This window comes from Rhinolophus sinicus, linkage group LG06 (genome assembly GCF_036562045.2).
Source record: "Rhinolophus sinicus isolate RSC01 linkage group LG06, ASM3656204v1, whole genome shotgun sequence".
In the NCBI taxonomy this organism is placed as follows: Eukaryota; Metazoa; Chordata; class Mammalia; order Chiroptera; family Rhinolophidae; genus Rhinolophus; species Rhinolophus sinicus.
This window is the reverse complement of record NC_133756.1, coordinates 127471564-127496077: the sequence shown is the minus strand read 5'-3', so window position 1 is coordinate 127496077 and position 24514 is coordinate 127471564. Positions and strand designations below refer to the sequence as shown.

Genomic DNA, 24514 nt, shown 5'->3' with positions numbered 1-24514 from the left:
TTCCTTTGAAAAGTAGGATTATAAAATTGAATTCCTGTGGAACAGGAATATGAACAAATTTTCTTTCTATCTCAGGTCCACAATGGCTGGCACTTAGTACACACTAAGTAATTGTATGATGAATAGATGGCATTCTAACTTGCAATTAATTTAGTACAGTGATTCCTTGGGGTTCTTATAGGTTTCAATGGTTTACATTAAAATTGCTTTCTAATGGTGGTAAGAACTATGTACCCAATTACAATGTGGATTCCACCCCCCTCTCCCCATACGCACACACCAACCAGCAATTCTAGGACACCAGCTGGGGGTTCTATAATTCATCTCAACTCTGACACAGTCTCCCCAGAGACATCGGATTCTAGTGGTAAAGGGCTCAGTACCATCAGACTGCCCCCCACTTCAGATGCCAATTGCAAGCCCATGTTTCTGACCAACCAGCTATGGATGGGAGTTTCCAAGGAGCCTCTGCTTGGGTTCGATTAATTTGCTAGAGCTCACGACTTAGAGAAGCATTTTACTTACTAGATAACTCAGGGAGAGTCAGATGAAGAGATGCATAGGGCAAGGTATGCGGAAAGGGTTCTGAGCTTCCACCCCCCTTGGAGCACACCACTTTCCCTAAATAGCTACTTGTTTACCAACACAGAAGCTCTCTAAACCATCTTCCTTTTGCGTGTTAATGGAGGCATCATCACTTAGGCATGGCTGATCAAATCATTGGCCATTTGCTATGTTACTCCACCCTCACAACCCTTTCAGGGGGTCAGGGGCGGGACTGAACAAGCCTCTAATCACGTGGTTGGCTCCCCTGGCAACCAGTCCCCGCCTCATCTTTAGGGGATTTCCAAAATCACCTTATTAACATACACTCAGGTGTGGTGGAAAGGGGCTTGTTATGAATAACAAGACACCCATTTCACCTTTATGGCGCTGCAGAGATTTTAGAAGCTAAGAGCGAGAGATCAAATATTGTAACAAGATGCTCCCACTGCTCTTATCAGGAAATTCCAAAGGTTTTGGGAGCTCTGTCCCACAAAGGGATGAAGATCCAATATATATTCCTTATTATAAATCATAATCTCGCAGGTGGTCACACAGAAAATAAGTAGCAGGTGGTCACATTTCAGTGCACCATCTTCTAATTCTTTTCAGCATCTTGAATTTTCCGTCTGACCCAGACACTGTTGTTTACTTAACTCAAGGCACTCATCATACTAGCAGACTCACTGGCCTTAACCTTTGTCTTCAGACACCTTTGGGAATTCCTCTCACATTCCCTCACCACGCAATCAAGCTCATGCTGATTCCCAAATTCCTCTGTCAAAAATGCCTTTGACTAAAAATCTTGGGTTTCTATTCAATACTATTAAGTTGTTCTTCATGAGACCTTAGTCAAAATGGTCAGGAATGCCCATTATTTGCCTGACCACTGCACTGGACACCTGAAGCTGAATAATATTGTATGTCAGCTATAATTTAACACACACACACACACACACACACACACACACACACACACATATATATATATATATTAGTCACAGGTTATGGAGTACAACATAGGGAATAGTCAATGGAATTGTAACAGCTATATACGATGTCAGAGGGGTAGTAGATTGGGGAGGGGGGTTATCACTTTATGAGGGAGGAAATGGCTAACTAGTACATTGTTTTGTACTCCTGAAACCAAAAAAGAAAGAAAGAAAAAATAAGAAAGAAAGAAAGAAAGAAAGAAAGAAAGAAAGAAAGAAAGAAAGAAAGAAAGAAAGAAAGAAAGAAAGAAATGCCCATTATTCTCTGCTATTTTTTAACTGGGGGTGATTGGCCTCCAAGGAAGGGCTTTTAGCAAAATGTGGAGACATTTCTGGTTGCCACAACTGGGGTTGCTACTGGTGTCTAGTGGGTAGAGATTAGGGGTGTCACCAAGCATCCTACAATGTCTTGGGGACAGTCCTCAAGACAAAGAATTATATGGCCCCAAATGTCAATAGTGCCAATTGAGAAACCCTGCTCTAGTCTACAGTTTTGGTCCTGAGATGCTGAAATGGCTCTCTTTCTTCTCACCCTTCTTTTCATGTTCATGAAAAGCCAAACTATACTCGAGCTGAGCATGGGTCCTGGATTTTCAAATATTCAGACTTACAGTTTCCTCAAGCCATCAAAACAGCCCCATAAACTAACAGCGCAACATTCAGATTGGCAGCTTAAAAGTCCTTTGTCAGGTATTGGTTGTTGATGGCAGGGGGCAGGGAGTAGGTAGGAAGTGATGAGAGGAAAAGCACTGGATGCATAACAAGTGGGAGGGGGCTTGGCTGGCCCACCTCACATCCTGAATTCTCTAACATCAGCCCCATTTCAGGGTACCTCAGAGAAGGTGCCTTCCCAGTCAGACATCTGCAGACTGCAGCCCTTGAGCAGGGCAAGCTCGAAAAGCAGACCTGTCCCCAGTCGAAGCAATGACATGTGGAACTACTTTATGCACAATCCATGTCTCAAATTAGTACAGTTAGTGCAAATTAATACAACCTATGTATCAGCTAATCTTGGGGCTGGGGTGGAGGTGATTGAAGGCATGTCCTGGCAACTGGGCACCTCTCTCAACCTAACTAGATCCTACCCCCAAGAAAACATCGTTATGCTTTCAAATTGAGAACCTAGAGAAGCATGGTTTTTGCACTTTGACAGTTTGGGCAAAACTGCCCAGCAGTGAAGGTGCTTAAAAGTTATGAAAAGAGATGGGTTCCTCCTTCTGGAGTATTATAGTTGACTGTAAACCAATTCCATTAATAGTATAAAAAGTGCTTCTCTTAGTTAGATCAAGTGTGAAAGTGCTTAGTACTATGGCTTGTACATTGGCAGGTGTTCAACAAATGTATGTCGGTTTTTTTTCCTTTTAATTTCCATGGCACTTTATAAAGCATTTTTTACATGAGTGTTTTTCCAACCCTTATAACAATGCTCTAAGAGCATTCTATGTTGCACATTTTACAGTTGGGAAAACTGAAGTTCAGAGAGAATTAAATAGCTGCTCTCTAAATGCTCAGCCTCAGGCATCAGAGGGCTGTCTGCCCTTCTATCAAGACCTTCAACTAGCTCTGGCATCTGTCATCTTGCCCTCTCTTCTCCACCCCGTTCCAGACACACCCCCTCCCACTCCCTTCTCCCCACCCTCAGCCCTAAGAAAAAGAGTCATTACCTTCCAATGTGTTCCTGCGGCCATCGGCACCAATGATGACATCAAACTCAAACTCTGACAGAGAGTGGTCTGCAGGGAGGAATTCTGCCCGCCAGCCAATTTCTATCAGGACAGAAAAATGAGGTGAGTTGCAGAGATAGGTGGGAAGAGAGGGTGACTACACCCCCCTCTGTGTTACCCAGGAGAAATAGGCAATGCCACCAGGTATTGGCACGCCAGACACAGGCTCCAGATGAAAGACGTGGAGTGGTCCAGATTCACATTCAAATCTGGAGTCCTTCTGGCTTTAGTTTCAGTTCAATGCAGAACAGGGTAAACCAGCAGCACCAACTCCATGCCTGGTTTTACCGGTTTCTATAAAAGTGGAGAGTCTATCCTCAGTGGTTCTCAAACCAGTCTCACTTGAGCCTTATTTTTCTCAATAGATTCTACCATGTTCTCTTCAAATTCCTGATGTTCTTCAGTGACCTCCCATTGCTAAACAGACCCCAAAGGATGTGTAATGAAACCAGTTTGAATTCTTATTTCATTCTGCTCAAAATGTTCTGTTGTGTAGCACACACTCTGTGAAACCATTTTTAGGTGAAACATTGCTGATTACTCATAATTAGGATTTCACATCCACAAGAGGTCTGGGAAAGGTAAGAGCACACAGGTCTCTGGAAGTTAAATAATGGATGCCCTGCTACAAAAGCCAACTAACGCCTTCCCTAAATTCTCAATATTCTGGGCAGATGACAGGAGAAATCAGAGTTGTAATCAGTGTGAAGCTACCAAGGTCTGTGGCACTAAACTGGCTCAAAACTGAAAGCCCTGCCCAGGCAGGAGATTTCGATAAGTAAGACGCAGAGGCACCATGAACACACTCTCTGACCACGGTGTATATAAGGATCAGAATTTACAAAAACATACTTTTAAAAAGGAACAAAAATTACTAAATAAGACATAACCACAATGGGTGAATTTTGTGATTTGCAAATTATAGTTCAAAAAGTTTTCATATATTATACACCAAATAATATTTTGAACATTTATTTCACATTTGGTCTAGAAACTACACTTTCTTTACTGGATTTTAAACACAGCATATAGGTACAAGTGTATCCACATATCTATGTGTGTACATGCATAGCTTGAAGAGCACGTGAATGAATTTCATTCACGTGAACCAAATCTATGCCTTCTATCCTACTTCCTGATTAGACTTCATTTGACAAAATACCGCCTCCTAGTGGCAGGGTAACCAAATTACAGGTTTAATGGCTTACTAATAAATCCCCTGGGAGGTGAAGAGCAAACCTAAAGTGACCGCAATGGTCAAAAAAGGTAAAATATCTTTTGATGGAATTATGCCCCCAATACGAATAACTCTTACAGAAACATCCTCTGAGAGTTGCAAATGTGATTTCCATTTTGCAATAACTGATTTCTAGACAGAAAAGGAAAATTATACAGTACTCTGATTTTCTTGATCTTCAGGAGGCTCTAGAACCTTCACAAACTCCACATTCACATGGATTTCAACTCCCAATATCAGGGCCACCTTGAATAGGATGAGCTGCAACTGACGAATACCTGTTAGAAAGGAGGGGGAAATGAGGTGACTGTCAATAGCAATGTCTGAGCATCTCTTGTATACAGAACATTATATAGTCACTGCTCAGTGAGCTCTGAGTATAGCAGCACACCAATAATGGTCATTATGGAGAGTGAACTGTGTGCCAAACATTCTGTTTTCTCATTTCACCCTTATGGTGACCCTCTGGGATAATTATTTTCATTTTATAGATGAGAAATTGAGGCTAAATGAGGCTAAGTGACTTGCTCAAGATGACACAGTTGCCAACTAGAATGTGGACCCAGATCTGTCTGATTCTAAGACTGTGCTCTAGTCGTTAGATAATGCTATAAGGATAGAGGCTGTCTCTTTCCTGTGTCCTTCCTGAGTTGGGTGGTGGTTTTGATAAGATAAAGATGGGAAGAGGAGTAAACAGAGAGAGAGAAAATAAAGGGCCATAAGTAAAATCAGGTATCACTTGGCTCATTCTGTGTGGGACGTGGCCTAAGCTCTTAGCCATCAGGGTAAGGAGAAGGTAGGCGGGGCTGGGTGAGTGGGGGAGTTATCTCCACAAAGCTGGACTTATGGTTCTTGACTCCTACCCACTATCCTAAACTCCTCCAATGAGTGGCACCCTGTTTCTCTATTTTGTTCCCTGCCTTTCAGCACAAATGGCTATGCCTCCAAATATTTTTCTTCAGAGCACAAAGTTTCAAACTTTCTGTGGGTCTCTGCGTTTTATGGGCTTCACTCATGTAACATTTATTGAACATCTACCATGAGACAGGTGCTATGCTAGGCCCAGGAGATATGGAACACCCCCAGTAATGGAGGAAACACAGGTAAACAGAATGGGGCAGGGCATGGTGGTTGGGGAGCAGAGGACTGGCAGAACAGTCCTGAAAGCCAAGAGAGGAGGAACCAAGAATATCAATTCTCACAAAGAGATTAAGGAATATGAAGACTAAAGGAGGTCAGTCACTTGGGAGTTAGGAAGATTCTGGAGACTTTGGTGAAAATCTCTTTAGCTCAGTGGCGGGGGAGAAATCAGACTGCAATGGAAGGAGGCATGAATGGATAGTATAGACAAAGTCTACATCTCTTCTTTCTAGAATAAATACTTTGAAGTAGAGATAACAGAGGACTGGAGAGGCATTGTGAGATAAGGAGCAGGAAGACTAAGTGATGGGGCAGGTGAAAAGGAGAAAAGGAATCCAAGAGGGACTAGAGTTGGAAAGGAGGTAGCCAGCTCTGCCTCTGACCTTGGGTTGACAGGAAGGAATGGGGTCCTGGATGGAGGTGAATGCAGGAGGAAGAAGAAGGGGTTGGAAGGGGGAGTGCCCCCCAGTTCTTCTCATCCCCAGAGCATAGGAAGGAGAGCATCTGTTAAGAATGAGGAAGCTGTGGTGGAGGTTTGGAACAGCCATGGTGGGAACTGGAGGAAGATGCAGACACAGGACACGTTGAAAACTGCTGAGCAATGCTGAAGTTCGGGACACAGCTGGGGCTGGAGACCACGGTCGGTCTGAAAGGAAGCCAATCAGCTGGGGCTTAAAGAATCCAATGCCTGGAAACAGGCATTGGAGGAAGCCTGGCCTCTCCTTATAGTTTCAAGGTTCCTAGTCTATCTGGTTCCAGCACATAATAGGTGCTCAATAAATTCTCCCTGCTCTCTTTTCACAGGTATTGGAGGTGCTTTTGACAATGATCACTCTGAATGTTTGAATCTCAGTTCCAGAATCCTGCCAGTGTTTCTGTACACTGGGATATTTCCAAGGACTAGGGGTTAAATGGGAACCCCACCAATGGGGCAGAGAGGGGCTCCTGGCCTAGAAGGCAGCCCAACAGGCCTGGGGCCCTCACAAGACTTCCTGGTGCCCAGCTAAGCCTGATGAGAAAGTGGTGCTCAATGTTATTGTTCTAAATTGGTAACCAATATACATTCTTCTGTGGGTGGTAGACTATATCCTGAAAGCTGACACTGCAGCTTTCTGGGCAGATCCAAATTACTTTCCAAAGGACTCCTGGAATTTTCTCATGTCAGAGCAGGAATAAACTCTGGGGCCACTGCTGGTAAGTTCTCCTGTATCTGAACTAAATTATATCTTATGTGGCTAACAATTCCTTCCAGTCATTCCCTCTTGAACCCCATCCTTTCCCATCAGTTCTGGTCCTCATAAAACATGGCCGTCAGGGTTCCCCTCCCACCCATGGGTTGAGAGACTATAACTCTGAATTCTGAAGTTTGGGCACACTGGCTGCTTTTTGCTCACTGTACACCATTGGATAGAAAGCATTTCCTGAGCACCTACCGGGTTTCCCCGAAAATAAGACTGGGTCACGTATTAAGTTTTGCTCCGAAAGACACATTAGGGCTTATGTTCAGGGGATGTCCTCCTGAAAAATCATGCTAGGGCTTATTTTCCGGTTAGGTCTTATTTTGGGGGAAACACGGTACTACGTGCCTGGCACAGTGATAAGTACATTATGAGCTGACCTTATTTAATCCTCTCAGCAATCCTGGTAGGCAGGCATTAATGACATTTATGGGAAATTAAACTGGGGCTTGAAGAAGGTAAGGAATTTGATCCAAGTCACACAGAAAAGGGACAAGACAGATTTTGGACCCAAGTCTGTTCAAATCCTTGAACTCTCCCATAGTATTAATCCCCCTGACTTTCGGGTAATGGTTACTATATATAAATGGCTGAAGACCTCCTCCTGCACAGGGTGAGGAGAGAGGCAGCTGTCCCGAAGCCCGTCTGTGCAGATCTTGCCTTGAGAGACCCAGGCTTGAGGAACTCTGGAGCAGAAGTGTGCCTGCTCTCACCTCACCCCACCTAGGCATCCAGGAATGGCCCAGGACTGGAAATCCATGTCCTCTATTTCCTCTCCTTTTCTGGATAAACCCCCATCATGATGCCCCCTCTCTTTCTAAAGCTCAAGAAAACTTGGTACCAGATCTCTCAACTGTGTCATTTGTCTGCCATGGTTCTCCAGAACCAGCAACACAATGTCCAAACTCCTCTGCCCAAGAGGCCCTCAACAACCTGACCCATTTAATGCTTTTCTGCGGCTCGCTCTTCTGAACTCCTCTAGCAAGTCTGACTACTCTATTAAAGCACATTTTACTATTGACAAAACTCTCAGGGAGTTCTCTGAGAGGGCAGACTATATTACTTACCTCTACCTCTGTTTTCCATCCTTCATTCATTCAACAGAAGTTTATTGAGCAACTTCTATGTGTCAAGCACTTTTTTATGCCTTGGAGATAGTCTGGTGAGCAAGGCATGCCACAGTCTCTGACCTCATGGTGTTTACAGCCTGGTGGGTCATAGCACAGGGCCTGGCACAAGGCACAAATATCTGCCAGTTCGAAGTGTGGAGCCCTGAGGGACTTGCAATATGGAACGTGCTGGGGACTCCTCAATGTGGAGAGACTGTGTCCCACCCAGGGTCAGCCCCTCCCCTCATGGGGTGCCTCATCGGCTCTACTCACTGATGTGGTCGATGGAGCCAGCACAGAACTTCCCATAGAACTTCTTGGCTCCCAGGCCCCGCAAGTCATGGATGGTGAAAGGCCAGAGGTGCAGCACGTTGTTCCGGGAGAAGGTATCTCTCTTCTCCACCACGACCACTTTGGCCCCTAGGTAGGCAAGTTCAATGGCAGTGCGCAAACCACATGGTCCTCCCCCAACGATGAGACACTACAGAAGTGAGAGAGGAGAGAGACACTCAGTGACCCCTAGCATTGTAGATACAAACTCCTTGTTAACAATGTAATTGAGGAGCATACCCCCAACCACCTAAATCAAGCAAGTGCAAACAAAGCACTTGTTAGGACTTGCCATTCATCAATCCCATGCACATTACCTGTGGGCCTACTGTGCACCGGGCACTGTGCCAAACCCTGTGAGGGACACAGAGGTAAAGGAACTTGGGGGGAAGCACAGTAAGACACACGTGGGGTTCAGAGTCAGACTGAACTGGGATTAAATCTCTGGCATTTGACCGCTTAGTCTTCTCAGCTGTGAAATGCATCTGCTACTCTTTCCTTGTAGGGTTATTGAAAATAAGATTGCTTTTCAAAAGCTTATGGTGCAACCTTGTGACCTTTGATTAAGTAATGATGTCTTAGATATGACATCAAAAGCATAAGCAACAAAAGAAGAAAGAGATAAATTTGACTTCATCGAAATTAAAAATTTTTGTACTTCAAAGACCACTACGAAGAAAGTGAAAAGACAACCCACGGATGGGAGAAAATATCTGCAAATCATATGTCTGATAAAAGACTAATATCAAAAATATGTAAAGAATTTTACAAGTTAACAATACAAAGACAAGTAACCCAATTAAAGAATGGGCAGATAATCCGAATAGATACATTTGCAAAGATGATATACGCATGGCCAATAAGCACATAAAAAGATGCTCAACATCACTAGTCACAGGAAATGCAAATAAAAGCCACAATATGATGCTACTTCATACCCACTAGGATGGGTATATTAAAAAAAACAGACAACCACAAGTGTTGGTGAGGATGTGTAGAAATTGAAAGCCTCATTCATTGCTGGTTGGAACATAAAACGGTGCAGATCCTTGGGAACAGTCTGGCTAGTCCTCAAAAAGTTAAACATAGAGTTACCATGAGACCCAACAACTCTCCTGCTAGGTATATACCTAAGAAACATGAAAACGTATGTCCACACAAAAACTTGTACACAAATGTTCACAGCAGCATTATTCATAACAGCCAAAACAACATATGTGCCCATTAATTGATGAAGAAACAAAATGTGGTATAGCTACACAATAGAATATTATTCAGCTATAAAAAGGAATGAAGTGCTAACATAGGGATGAACCTTGAAAACATTATGCTAAGTGAAAGAAACCAGAAACAAAAGGACACATATTGTATGATTCCACTTATATGAAATGTACAGAATAGGCAAATCCATAGAGACAGAGAGTAGATTAGTTGTTGCAAGTAAATAGGGGAGGGGAGTTTGGGAAATGACTGCTGATGCATATGGGATTTCTTTTTAGGGGGATAAAATGTTCTAGAATTAGATAGTGATGGTGGTTGCACACATTTGTGAATATACTAAAACCATTGAACTATATACTTTAGATTTTATTTTTTTTATTGGGGAAGGGGAACAGGACTTTATTGGGGAACAGTGTGTACTTCCAGGACGTTTTTCCAAGTCAAGTTGTTGTTCTTTCAATCATAGTTGTGGAGGGTGCTGTTCAGCTTCAAGTTGTTGTCCTTTCAGTCTTAGTTGTGGAGGGCACAGCTCAGCTCCAGGTCCAGTTGCCGTTGCGAGTTGCAGGGGGCGCAGCCCACCATCCCTTGCGGGAGTCGAACTGGCAACCTTGTGGTTGAGAGGATGCGCTCCAACCAACTGAGCCATCTGGGAACTCAGCGGCAGCTCAGCTCAAGGTGCCGTGTTCAATCTTAGTTGCAGGGGGCGCTGCCCACCATCCCTTGCGGGACTCGAGGAATTGAACTGACAACCTTGTGGTTGAGAGCCCACTGGCCCATGTGGGAATCGAACCGGCAGCCTTCAGAGTTAGGAGCATGGAGTGCTAACTGCCTGAGCCACCCGGCCAGCCCGAACTATATACTTTAAAAGGGTGAATGTTGTGGCATGTGAGTTATGTCTTAATAAAATCATTGAATGAGAAAAAAGCATGTGGTTCCAAGTTTGACACATGCTAATAAAGATGTTGTTATTCTTAATGCTGAGATCTAGTCCCAGGCACTTTCAGTCTAGGTAAATTCAGACTTGTGAAATAAACAACTAGAACCCCATGTGGCTAGTTCTATTTGGATCCCAGAAGGGGAAAAGCTAATCCTGCCTGGGAAGCTGGAAAAGGCTTCACAGAGACCTTTAAAAATGATCATCACCAACGTCTCCTCTTCCTCCTCCTCCTCCTCTTCCTCCTCCTCCTCCTCCTCCCCCTCCCCCTCCCCCTCCTCCTCCTCCATCACAGCCTACATGTGTTGAGCATCACTGTATGCCAGACACTGGTGTAAGTGCTTTATGTGTTTTAGCTCTTAATCCTTACAACAAATCTAAGAGGCAGGAACTATAATTATCCCCCTTCCACAGAAGAAAAACTGAGGCACAAAGCAGCTAAGTATCTGGCCCATAGTTTCACAGATTGAAAGGAACAGAGGCAGGATTCAGACCCAGGTGGTTTCACTCCAGAGCCCACCATGCTGTACTGCTCCTGGCTTGCCAGGAATAAAAAGAAGAAACAACATTTCAGCCCATTCAAAAAGAAAAGGAAAGAACTTCAAGGTTGAGGGAGAGAGGGATATTGTGCGGGAAGGGAAGGGAAGGGGAGAAGAGAGATGCAAGTTAGTGGAGAGCCAGATGGTGAAGGTCTTAAGTGCCAGGCAAACTACTAAGGCCTTGGTCCTGTAGGCACTGGTGGAGAGACAAAACAGGATCTTGTCCAAGTCCCATGCTAAGTTGCAATGGACAGTGTGATGTTGAACAAGATAAGAGTCCTGCCCAAGGGAGCTACAGCCATTTAGGAGAGAAAGTAAGACACATAATGACCCAGCTACTTATACTGGGCCAAAGCCCTTTACTCCAACCAAGTCTTATAAGGAGCACCAGTACTATTTAAAAACAGAGGAAAACTACAGTTTTCAGGCAGAACAAGTCAGAAACACCTGTACACAGTGCCCTGCCCTACTCCCGGGCAGCCCCTGAAGCAGCTTCCTGAGGCAAGAGTTCACCTGTGTGTGTGTGGGGGGTGGGTTGTGTGTGGGGGTCTAAATAACTGAGGATAGCCCAGCAAGGCAAGACCTCACTGCTAGACATTGCAGAGGCATCCGGAAATTTCCCTCCTGCTCTGGATCAAACCTTATCTTACAGAAAAGCACTCGCCTTCCCCTAGCAAATGTTCCATCATCCAGTTATCACCCGGCAGGGGCCTCCAGTGTCTCAAAGGGAAAGCACAAACAAGCGTATCAAAGCTTCCACACCACAATCAGTGTGGCTTACTGGTTGGAACCTTCCAGAAAGTCTGTGGAAACCCCATGGGGGAAATGTAGTCACCGCTGAGATACAGCTCACTCCAGCAACCTCGAGGGAGCGGGTGTGCAAATCCCTCTGCTTCCTAAATGATGGGAGCTGACTGGAGAGAACCCACTCCCCCCAGCCCAGCTTCACGTCTTATCTCACACCCCACACAGCCCGGACATAGGCAGACCATGACAGGCATTCCACAGCAAGGCTCCCAACCCCAACGCTTGTGAGGTTGGCTTTGGGGTTAAGTCTGGATTCACTGCATTTCTTTGTAGTTAGTGCATCTTTTCCTGTTTGCCGAGTTCTGTCACTCTAGGGCCAGGGATGGAGAGGGGGTGGGAGGATGTGGGGTGAGCAAGGGCAGGAAGAGAAGGAGGGGAGTCCTGCATCCTTCCATCCACCAGGCCTGACCCAGCACTGCTCCCAAAACGAGGCAGGACATCGCCTTCCCACCAGCTGGGGGGCTGCTGTGCATTTTTTGTGCGAACAGTAGCCAGAGGACTGTTTCTGACCCTCACCCCCCACCCCCCCAGCTAAACCTGAAATCCCATTGGCGAAAGCTCAGTTTTCCCACCACCCTGGGCCCCAGCACATACTTCGGGCCTGAAATTTCAGAGACGCCAGTCATACCATAATCTAAAGTCAAAGTAAATACCAGTGGGTCTAATTATATAAAGGGAGAAAATTCGGTGCAGATGTTATCAAGACAGGAGAGAAGGCGGTTGGCAGGGGCCAGGCCAGTTCCTCTCGGAACACTCTTGTTATGATTAACATGGGAACTCGGAGTTCTGACAAGAGGCCGAAAACGGCGGCTGCTACACGCGTGCGTAGAGGAGCTGAGAGGAGGGCTTCCCCAGCATGCCCACACTGATGCTGCACACGCCACGGACGCAAAGAGTTGTGGTAACTCCACCCCAAGCAGATCTCCACCTTTCCCAGACCCGGCCGCGCTATCACTGCTGAGGACTGATTCCCCGGAAAGAAAATTCTTCATTAAAACTCGGCCCTAACGCCTGTTTCCCTAAGCCCCAAATTATGCTGTGCGTTCCTCCCACTCGCTCTGTCCTTAGTGCTACCCCAGCACTAAGCTGCATGTGTTGGAACGATCTCCGTCTGATGCCCAGCTCAGCATTTCTGTATGCCCGGAGCCAGCACAGGGCCTGGCACACAGGAGGCCTCAATAAACAGCTGATGGATGAATGATCTTCCCACACCCTCCCCGCCCACCCAGGGCTGGCTCCCCCGTCCCTAACCGGGATGCTCAGGGCATGTCAATCAGGGTTTATGTCTGCAGATTCCCACCCAGGCTGGGGGAGCCGGGGTCTGCCAAGGCCACCAGGATCACAGACGTCAGCAGATCTGTGTGCTCAGGCGACATAAATTTATTACCCGGTGGGGAACAGGGCAGATCCAACACCAGCAGGAAGTACATTGTAGAGATAAGCTTGGCAGTACTTAGGCTTCCACATTCGCAGAGAGAGACAAACACCACATGGAAAAATCAGCTTTTTATTATCAAAGGGTGGGAAGAGGGGACAAGGGGACTGGCCCATAGTCAAGCCCTGAGGCTAGGGTGGCCCCAGCTCACACAGACTCCTGCACCATCCCAGGGGAGTCCTGCAACCACTACCCACCTCTTGGTGACATGACACATCTCTCAATCCACAAGTGGGTGGGGGTACTGGGACCATGCCAGGAATGTTAATAGGATTCCGTCCCCAGAGGGAGCCGCCAAGGGGCCCAGGGACTCAGCCAGGGGTTGGCAATCTCGAGACATGATTTCCAGCTCTGAACTCTTCCTCTGATTTCCTTGGGAGCTTGTGGCGCGGACACTCCAGTGAGGTGGAGCGCCACAGCCAGCACATGGAGGCAGCAAGCAGGTGAGGTCTACGTTCACTAACTATCTTTACTGGGCTCTGCGCCCCATTGACAAGGACGATTATCGTGTCAAAATGTCTCGCCCCCACTCAGAACTTGCCACGGGCCAGGCACAGTCCTAATCGCTTTGTGCATTTCATCTTTCCAACTGCCCTGTGAAGTGCATGCCATCATCAGCATCTCCACTTTGTAACTGAGGAAACTGAGGCATAGAAAAGCTCAGCAGTTTGCTCTAGGTACCTTTATTATCCCCATTGTTGAGCTAAGAAATGGACGCGAGAGAGGGTCAGAAACGTCTCCAAGATCACACAACCAGTATATGGTCAAGTTTGGATCCCAACCTAGGCAGTGTGGGCCTCAGGCCCGTGCTTGGAACTGCCTGTCTGACAGGACAGCCTGACCTCGGGGGGTGTGGTCAATGAAGTGAGTGCACAGTGGCCTCCGGAACGGAGCTAGGGTTCAGGCTGAGTGCATGGGCCTCTGTGCAGAAGGTCTAAGCCTGCGTCTGCATCTGGGCTGAACTGTTCTGCTTTCCTGGGGTGGAAGTTTACAGGCCACATGGAGCTAGAGCCCATGCACACACTGGGAAGCCACTCTGGCAGGTGCCACAGCAGCGAGGAAGGGGGGGGGGGTTGGGCATGGACAGTGCAAGCCTTCTCTGGTGCCCAGGCAGCGAGAGGAGCCAAGTAACACAAGGTCATGCGTGGTGCTGTTTCCCTGGTAGCACTGGTCCTCCCAGCATGCTGAGCCACAGGCCATCTCCCCGGGCATTGCTCTGGTTCCAGGGACGTGCCACCACACTTCCTGCTGTGGCTTCCCAGCCTCACTGGCTCTCAGGATAAGGTGCTTATCTAAACCCAGGCAGGAAGGCCCTGACTGTTACTGGGTTACCATGAGTAAAAACAGTTCACTTCAGAATCACAGGGCTGAGAGTTTTCAAATCCAAGGGGCTAATCACATGCTATCATGGGGGGGCTTGGCTTCATAGCCCCACCCTGCAGGACTGCGCTGAGGGAGCTCAAGAAAGATGCAACCACCTAAGGTTCTACATATGAAGGAGTCTGTGCAAGGGGGGTGGCCAGATGAAGACTTTTCATGGGGACTTTAAGGGCTGCTCTGGGTGGGGAGGTAAATCCCGTCTGACTTGACGTGGCCCTGTCCGGGTCCAACTCTCCTGTTTCTTGGTCACACCCAGTTATTCCTGAATAACAGTTACACACAACTTACCTACCTCAGAAACTTAGAAAGGAAATAGAAAAAGGTATCCTGTTCTCTCTGCCTGCTCTTAAAACAAATTCTTCTGAGAAATATTTCCATCCCTCTCTGCCCCTCCCTTCCAGCCTGAGCTGGTATTCTCCTCTTATGAACAATTGTAACCAGTGACACAGGGTCTGCATTTTGGGGGACAGTCTCATTTGCAAACATTCTGCCCCTGGGCCCTGCAAGTACACTCGTATAGGACCTTTGGTTTGACACTTGTAAGTACAGCCCTCAGGCTCTCCTGCCTGTCTCTGGGTACTGCTTCTACCTCACAGAATGAGTTCCCTAAAGTCAGGGTCTGTGTGCCACCCCCCCTTAGCTCCCCCACCAGTGGTCTCTTCCCAGGAGAGACCAACAAGCAGCAGCTTAGCGAGTCCAGGACTCCTTTCACTTCAGATGTCAAAGTACGTAATCAACAACGCCAATTCCGTCCCACCTTTGTTGGCACCTGTACATCGCCTATTAGGAAGAGCAATAGTAATCATAGTATTTATAATAGCAATCATAAAAGCCAGAGCCACCACTTACTGGCTGCTTATAATGTGCACGAACTGTGCTAAGCACTTCCTAAGAAATGCATCTCTTTGCATTCCTAGAACAACCCTGACTTAGGCATATTCGCCGCCATGCGGCAGATCAGAAAACTGGAGCGTGGGAAGGTTAAAGGGCTTGACCACAGGTGAGACCCTAATCTCTGATGCCAGAGTCCATGCTTGAGATCACAATGCTGTATTAATTCTTCCAGGTTTCCTTGGGGGCATTCCGTAGTAGAGTATTCATATGTTCCCTCCTCAACGAAGATCTGTAAGGACCAGTGAGACCATGTGGTAGAGGACGCAGGAGAAGGCTCAGGAAACAGTCCCTTTGGGGACTAAGGAAGAAGAACAGAGACAATGAACACTATAGTGTTTGGGACTACCTGTGACGACTGGAGGGATTTGTTGGAGTCATGGGTTGGTGATTTTGGTCAAGAAAGTGTCTCTGCAGGAGATGGCCCATGAGTGGAGAATTGCAGCTGGGGATTTGGAGAAACAGAAGAAATGGCACGCTGAGGTCTAGGCTGAGAAAGGGGAAGGTGGTTTGGCGGGAGTGGCAGCCCTGGTTGAGGTAAGGGGAGTGTGGTGCTGAGAAATGGTGAGAAGGATGAAACCAGACAGGGGAGGGAGCGGGAGCCAGATCGTGGAGTGTCTGGGCTGTCTGACTGAAGGGTCTGAACTTTCCCCCCTTTGGTTATTTTGGGGTTGGAGTACAATGAAGCTGCTAGTTTAGGATAACTGGTTCCAGAGCAGTAACACAGATGGTAAGAAGAGAGACGAGACACTAGAGGTAAAGAAACCAGTTGTAGCCGCATTTGAAACAGTCGGTCCACTCTCTTGAATGTCTCCCCTCCTCACTGAGCACAGATGCTCAGGTGCGTTGGCTGGTCCCCTCATCTTCCTGACCTCTACACTTGGGAGTGCCTGGGGCTCAGTCTCGGTCCACTTCCCTTCTTGACCTTTATTTTACATCATTCACTTCCATGGCCTGAAATACCATCTATATGTAGATGATGCTCAAAATTATCCCCAACCCCACAGCTCCCAGACTCTTATAACCAACAGCCCACTGACATTCCCAGATGCTCTAATAAGCATCTCACATGTAACAGATCCACAATCAAACTTCTGATCACCCAGCCCTCCCCTCCCCAAAAGCCCCGCTTCTCTCCTAGTCATTGCCATCTTGGTAAATGCAGATCCACTTTCCACTTTTCCAGCTCCTTGGACTGAAAATCTAGAATCAACATTGATTCCTTTCCTCTCACAACCCATAATAAATCCACAACCAATCCACCAATAAATCCTATAGACTCCACCTTCATAGATCCAGAATTCAACCAGTTTCACCCCTTCCATGCTGCCACTCTGATCCAAGATACTGTCATCCCTCCGCTGCTCTGATCTGAGGTCCCACCTGGTCTGCCTGCTTCCACTCATGGACCCTTGTAGTCCAACCCCCCACAGCACATGAGTGGTCCTTCTAAAGTCAGATCGTGTCACCCCATGGCACACGGAACTCAAAATCAGATGTTATCATGGCCTTGACATCCCATATGACCTTGCCCTCCAACTTCCCTTCTGTCTTTGGCCCCAACAACTCTCCCCTCTCTCTCTGCACTCCAGCATTAATGTACTCACTAAGCACACACAGGGTTTCCACTTGCTTTGCCTTCTGCCTGGAACCTTCTTTCCCTAAATACACACACACACACATGCACATGCACACACACACACACACACACACATATGTATATATATTTAATACAAAAGTATATATACATACATATACTAATATTAAAAAAATATATTGCAGAAAATATATAGGCCTAGTTTTACATTTCTTCATATTAATATCCACCTATAACAACATTTTAAATGTTTATAAATATTTCCAGCATCTGCTTGTGTATTTTTCCATTGTGGGCTTTTTGTTGTGTTTTTAATCTAGCAGCTTTACAATATTTTCCCCAACATTTTATTATAAAATTTTTTGAATACATAGAAAAGTTGAAAGAATTCTTGTGAACACATAGATACCCAGCACCTAGATTCTAAAATTAGATGTTACTTTTCTTGCTTTATCACATATCTCTTCTTCCATCCCTCTACCCATTCATCAATTTACCTAGTATTTTGGTGCATTTCAACTAAATTGCAGAATCAGTACATTTCTTCCCAAACACTCCAGGCTGCATATCATTAACTAGAGTTCCATATTGTTCAAGCTGTTTTTTTTAAAGGTAAAACTTACATCCAATGAATGCACATATCTTATACATACCACTTGCTGGGACAGTTTACGACATATTTTACTTCTTAAAGCATCAGTTTTCTCCCTAGCAGTGCTCTTCCTTCCGGTCAGTCCCGTGGCTTATTATTCCCTGGGCTCTGGTGCGTTGCTATCAGCAAGCAGCTTCTAGCCAGTGTGGGGGGTGGGTGGGGGGGATGGTGGGGGCTGACCAGCCAGCTGTCTTGGCTCCCTTCCCTTCCTTTGGGAGAGCAAAAGTCACATGGTCTTCTAAGACCCCAAAGTAGGGTGTGGAGGCATCACACATTCCTTTAGCAGGAACAGGAAAGAGCTTTCTGAGATGGGCTGAGTCCAGATGGATTCAAAGCTAAAAGCTCTAGGGCCAGTTATAATCCATATGTGGGGAAAAAAGTAGAGCTAAGATACACAAACAATCTAGCATCCAGAAATAGAGAGACTAGTCCATTTTTATCACTTTCTCTTTTTGGTCACTCAGTAAGCTTTTGCTTTTACAAGCTCTGAGCTCAGTCAGGTAGGGGTCCCCACGTTACAGTGATAATAGCCAGCACTCACAGTCCTTTATTCACAACAACCCAAGCCCATGGTGCCATTTTCATAGCTGTAACTATGAAGAGATGGAGCCAGGATTGAAACCCAGGTGGCTGGCTCCAGAGACCATGCCTTTCACCAGTGGGCCATAGAGACCACTGGCGGTAGTCAGGGAGTGGGAGATGGCAGACGAGGTATCCACGTGGTCCTCCATTGCTCCACTTCTCAGTGAGTTTTAATTAGTTTTCAAGTCTGTCTATCTGACTTCCTATGACCTCCTCAAAAGTAGAGGCATGTCTGGCTCACCTCTGCATCCCAAACAACTAGTCTGGCACAGGTAAGTACTCAGTGATAATTAGTAAAAAGAGGCAAGAGTACTTGGAAGGCCCTGGTGGGCCAGCACCCTTGGAGGCCAATTTGGGGTGGTAGCTGTGACAGCAGCAGTTACTGGCAGGATCCAGTAGGAAAACTACAACAATGGCAGGATTCCCCTTTCTGGCCAGGACTTAGTGACTCCCGGAAGGGACCAACATCATGGGTAAGTTAATCCAAGAGGAAAGGCAGAGTGCAGGTGGAACATCCACTGACCTATACGTTCCCAGTTCAGATGACAATCTGTCAATCCACCCTATGACAAACATTTCCACTCAACAGGTACCATGACCTGGGCCACCTGAGGTCAAGAGAAGCATCTACTGAGTATCTTACATATGCCAGCCCTGCAGCAGATGCTTTAAATGCACTAACTCATGTGCATTGTGAAAGTGGCATGGCCTTTCCAGTCTGAGTCTCAGAGGTGACATGACTCAGTAGAGCTGGCATTTGTTGAGCTCTGCCTGTGTGGTGTCAAGCACTGATCTAAGTGCTTCCTATGTGTCAATGCATTCAAACATCATGACATCCCAAGATTAGGAAACCAAGACACAGAATGGTTAAGTTGAGTGTCCAAGTTCACATCACGGTTAGGAAGGAGGAACAGGCATTTGGAATCAAGCGTCTAGCGCCCAACACAAACTCAGAGCTGCTATGTTCCCCGTGCCTCTGAGCACCCAGCTAATCAAGGGCAGAGCCAGGGGTCAGTACCATGTCCTCATGACTCCAGCATCCAGCCCTTCCTTCCACATTGCCCACTCTGCCACCTTCCTCCCAAGTGTTAGAGCCCACTGTCCCTTTCTGGCCCGTTGTCTCTCCGTCTTGGGTACTGTGACTCCTCTATCGGTGCCACCTCATCCCAAGGCCACAGGCAAGGCTGACCCGATCAGTGGATAGCATCCTTGCCCTGGGCTGGCCTCTACAGAAAGGCCACTCTGGGCCCGGTGATGGATCTGCATGAGGCCAGGTACTCCTGCCACATCACAGGCTCCTATTGCTCTGAGGTTTGCAAAGGAGAGACTATTTGCCTGAGCCCAGAAGCTATTTCTGCTGCCAGCCCAGTGAGGGCCCAAGGAGCACAAGGCTACTTCTGCCAGCCCACAGCCAAATCTGTACCAGATAACAACCCCACCAAGAGCCCTGGAGTGTTCCCCGAAGGAGGTGGCAGGTAAGAATGAAAATGCTCTGAGAACTCACTGTAAGAGTATGCTGTCTCCTTCACTTTTTCCTTTCAGAGTCTCTAGCCCCGGAGGGAGGTGCTGTACCAATAGCACCTAGGGGGCTAGGCTTAGTCCAGGTATGCAAACAGGAATAGATTCATCAGCCCTCCACGGAACACCACTGAGAAACTACATCCAGTGGTGAAGTGAGGGGCTGGGTTCTGAAACAGGCAGTCCATTTACCAGCTGTGTGACTTACAGCACAGCAGCTTATTACACTCAAGGTACTTGACCTCGCTTTCTTCAAGCTAAGAGAGAAATAGGGGTAGTTCCTACCAACTAGGGTTGTTACGAGGATGGAGCCAATGAACCGCAGAGTTGTTCATAAAAGAGCCTAGCACAGGACATGGTGAGCATTCAGTAAATGGCAGCCATGTCCAACAGCTCCTCTCCTCCCGCCCTCCCTTCCTCCTGAGGAGGAGTCCTAGAAGTGAAATCAGCATTCCGGCCTCTACGAGCTCATGGTCCAGTCCGTTTAGGGATACGGATGCTGTGATCCCACCAGTTCAAAGGCTATGGTTTGCAATTTTTGAGGGGAGCGAGGGCGGCAGACGTACTGCTTTTATCAGGGTATCTTCAAACATGTTGGATGAGCCTCAACTAGAGCCTGGGCCCCAGGAGGCTGCTGGCCTGTGGTCTGCTCTACCAGTGAGTTGCCCTGTGAACCCCGAGCTCACAGGTACATGCACTGTCCGACGCAGAAGGGACTTTAGATCAGAGGTTGGCACACTTTTTCTGAAAAGAGTCAGATAGTAAATATTTTAGACTTTTCCCCAACCGTTGGCTTTGATAAGTCTGTCTGATGTGTCCTTCCCTGTAACTCCTTGCCCTTGAGGGGTCCAAGAAGGCCTTTATGATAGCCCAGAGGCCATTTTCAGTATCTCCGGAAGTCTGAAAGAGCTTCCTTGCCACTCTTGCTGTCTGGGACACCCTCACCCAGATCTTTGCACTGGATGCCTTCTCACCACTCAGATCTCAGCTCAGACATCACGTTCCTTGGAGATACCGTCCCAACCCCACCCCATTTCCTCTATCACATCCCCCTATTCATTTTCTGCACAGTGCTTGTCACAACACTAAATCTCTGTTTTATTTGTTAACTAGCTCACTGTGTGTCTCTCCCTCTAGAACGTGAGCTCCACCAAGGCAGGGGATACCTGGCTGTATCCCCAGGGGCCAGAATAGTCCCCAACCCACAGGAGGAATGTTGCCAAATGAATAAATGAATTAAATCAAATCATACCTTTACCCCAAATCAGGATGAGTGCAGAGGCTAACTGAAATATCACGGCCAATATTTACCATGACATGCTGTCTTGGGGCTTGACACATATTATCTATTAAATGAGGCAGAAACTAACTTATGAGATAGGAACTCATTTATCTCCCTACTTCTGATGAGGACACTGAGGGTAAGGTCCCACTGCTCAAAGACACTTATTTATTAAGAGGTAGAACTAAATCTCAAACCCAGAGCTGTCCAACTCTGGGCCCCACGCTACTGACGGCTACTCTTACCTAACTTTACCTGGTATTACGTCAATTTGGCGTGAATCCAGTTTATCTGTGGCTGACTATAAATGCTGAGAGGCAGTGAAGTACCTATGAACTTACTACATATGGAGGGAAGAGATTATCTACTATATGTAAATTTGTTTGTGAAACTATTTTGAGGCATAGTTTTGGGGAGAATAAAGGGAATCAAAGTTGCACAGAGGTGGGGATTTTCTCATCTTTTACCAATGAAACAGCTAGGCTCCCGTGGAGGAAACAATCTCGACGTCACAAAGGCATTTAGAGGTGACAGCAAATCCTAAAGTTTCCCAAGGGAAAATCCATTTAATTATTGCACCTTGATCCTTCTCCTGGGGGCGGGATACACATCTAGTACCCAATCCACAGAAGACGGTGATACAGGAAAGTCCCTAACCTGGATATGGCTCTCCAGCTCCAGAAGATAACCCCCAGTGTATTTATATAGACGTCTTCCCAGCAAAGGAGCTTGAAGCCCTCACAGGTGACAGGAGAAAACTGAGTCCTTCCCAGCATCTCTCACATGCCTTCCAGGCCAGGGAACTCCTTCTCACTAGTGCAGCGTAGTTTCGACTCTACTTGCAGCTGCCACAAAAGAACTGAGTAAACTTGCTCGGAAGCTCTTGATAACTTCCAAGTGGGTCACCTTACACTATAAAGTGGCTTGTAATTAAAATATTTCAAAACTGTGACTAGATCAGTGTCTAGACATTGGGAAACTCCAATCCTACACATCCTGCCCACCCATGATTACAACCCGCCCAAGAACATGTTATGTTTTCTTTATCAGAGCATCTTTAAGGACATATTTCTGGAAAGCCTCTCCTCACGGCCTGCTGAGAGCTGCTTGGGAATTCTTTCTGCCACCAAGAGGAAGGCATGCCCGGGCATCTAGGGGACCTGCTCTGTGGAAGCAAGCCTGGGCCAGTGGAATGGCTATGGCATCATCTCCAGGCTGGCTGAGGAAGTCCACATAAGGAAGACGGGACTTCCGGGATCCTGGTGTATTGGCTATAACCCTCCCGGCAGAACAAACAAACTGCTTCCCCAGCTCACACATGGGGTGGTGGTGGTGGTAAGGGGGCTGGAGGATGAGGCAGATGGTTTAAGCTCTGCTGAACTATTAAATGGAAAATAAGGCATCTGAAAACCCCTATTCTAGCTCCCTGTAATACCTGATCCTACCCATAAGCCAAGGAGAAAAGGGTATGTGTCATTCATTTGTTCCTTCATTCATTCATAAAGCACTTAATGAACACCTTTCGTTAGGCAGCATGTTGGGTGCTGGGGAAATAGAGATGGACACGTCACGTTTCCTGACCACAGGTAGTTCCTCTTCAGAAAAAAAGAAAAAAAGACACTGAAGGTTCCTGAGCAAGCTGGAGTTCACCAACCATACACATGGAGGGGTCAGGAAAGAAAAGAGGCAGGGACTTGGAAGGAAGCCACTCGCAGGCTGGGTGAAGCGGTGGGAATAGAAAGGGAGGTTGGAGGAGACACAGTCCATAAAGGTTAAGGGATTACAAAGTTGAGTAAGGGGGTAGAAGTAGGAAGTGAAACTGACTCAGATTCTCAGAGTGGGAGGGTGATACCACTGTGAACTAATATTGAAAGTCAGAGGGAAGAATAAATTTAGGGAGTGGGAGGGGAAAGGAAGGGTGAAATTATAAATTCAGCTTTCAATTTGTTGAGTGTCAAGTATCACAGAAAATCCAGAAAGGCATGTGGACAGGCCATTAGTTGATCCAGAGATCCAACAGAGTAAAAGATACAGATTTTAAAACAATAATAGTAACTTCTATTTAGTGGAGGTCTACTATGTATCAGGTATGGTACATGTCAATCTCATTTCATCCTAACTAGAAACCTATAAAGTAGGAAATATTGTGCCCATTTCACAGATGAGGAAATGGAGACTCTGAAATGTTAAATCACCTGACTGTGGTCACAGGTACCTGACTCTGGTCATTTATGCTCTTCCTAAGATGCCCTAGGGCCTCCGATTTTGGAGTCACTGCCCATAAGAGAGGATTACATCATCCAAGGTGACAATGTCCAGTAGAACCAGTGGACACTTTGGGTCAGGTCATTTTTTTGTTGTTGCAGGGGCTGTCCTGTGGATTGCAGGATGTTTAGCATCATCCCTGGCCTCTCCTAACTAGATGTTAATAGCACCTCCCTCTCCCCTGAGCACAACAATCAAAAATGTCTCTAAATATTGCCAAATGTCCCTGCAGAATTGGGGGAAGGCAAAATTGCCACTAGTTAAGAACCATTGCAACAGAAATCTAATGTGAGCCACACATGTAATTTTAAATTTTCTGGTAGCCACATTTTTTGCGGGGGGAGGTAAAACAAAACAAAACAAAAAAACAGGTAAAATTAATTTTAGTAATATATTTTATGTAATTCAATACATCCAAAATATTATCAGTTCAACATGTAATCAACATTAAAAGTATTAATGAGTTACTATGCAATTTTTTCATACTAACTCTTTGAATCAAGCATGTATTTTACAATTTGGACTTGCCACGTTTCAAGTGCCCCAGCCATGTGTCTAGTGGCTCCCACACTGGACAGCACAGATTTAGAGGAAGAAAGAAGAGCTCAGCCACATTTGTGAACAGTGCAGACACAGGAGCAAAAGGCAACAGTGCACAATGGTCAGAAGGTATAATAGAGAACTTCTGGGGATGCTGGTAGTTCAAGCTTCTCCTGTCACCTCTGAGAACTGCCTCTCCCCACCGGCAACCCACCTACCCCAAGGGATCGGGGGTTGGGACCAGTGGGGTGGGACAAGTGGGTACTGAAGGAAGGTATCTATCTGGTGAGGAGAGGCGAAGGGGAAGTGAGAGCGAGCCCAGGGAGGGGCCCTGGAAAGCCCATCCAGGCAGGCTTCGGGGAGGCACAGGGGCCTTAAATGAAGGCTGCACTGACTTCGGCGAGGGAGGCAGAGAGGTGAGGAGCAGGGCAGCTACAGACTACTCATCCCCAATCAGGAAACACCTAGTCAGCTCTAAGAGCAGTTGCTGACGCAGGGCTGATTCCAGCCACAGTAACCACTGAAACAAAGCCCTAAAACCACAGCTTCTGAGTCAAT

The 24514-nt window shown here is 46.6% G+C and overlaps 1 protein-coding gene across 13 annotated transcripts in view; it reads right to left on the bottom strand.

Moving 5' to 3' along the window:
* The window catches only part of MICAL2 (microtubule associated monooxygenase, calponin and LIM domain containing 2), a 203305-nt gene that overhangs the window by 107847 nt on the left and 70944 nt on the right, over positions 1–24514 (bottom strand). For all 13 annotated transcript variants that reach the window (XM_074336000.1, XM_074336004.1, XM_074336003.1 and 10 more), the window contains 3 exons: positions 8257–8464; positions 4658–4774; positions 3200–3301 (listed from right to left, as the gene is read on the bottom strand). In XM_074336000.1, the coding sequence (XP_074192101.1) occupies positions 3200–3301; positions 4658–4774; positions 8257–8464 (427 nt within the window). The remainder of the gene's footprint in view (positions 1–3199; positions 3302–4657; positions 4775–8256; positions 8465–24514) is intronic.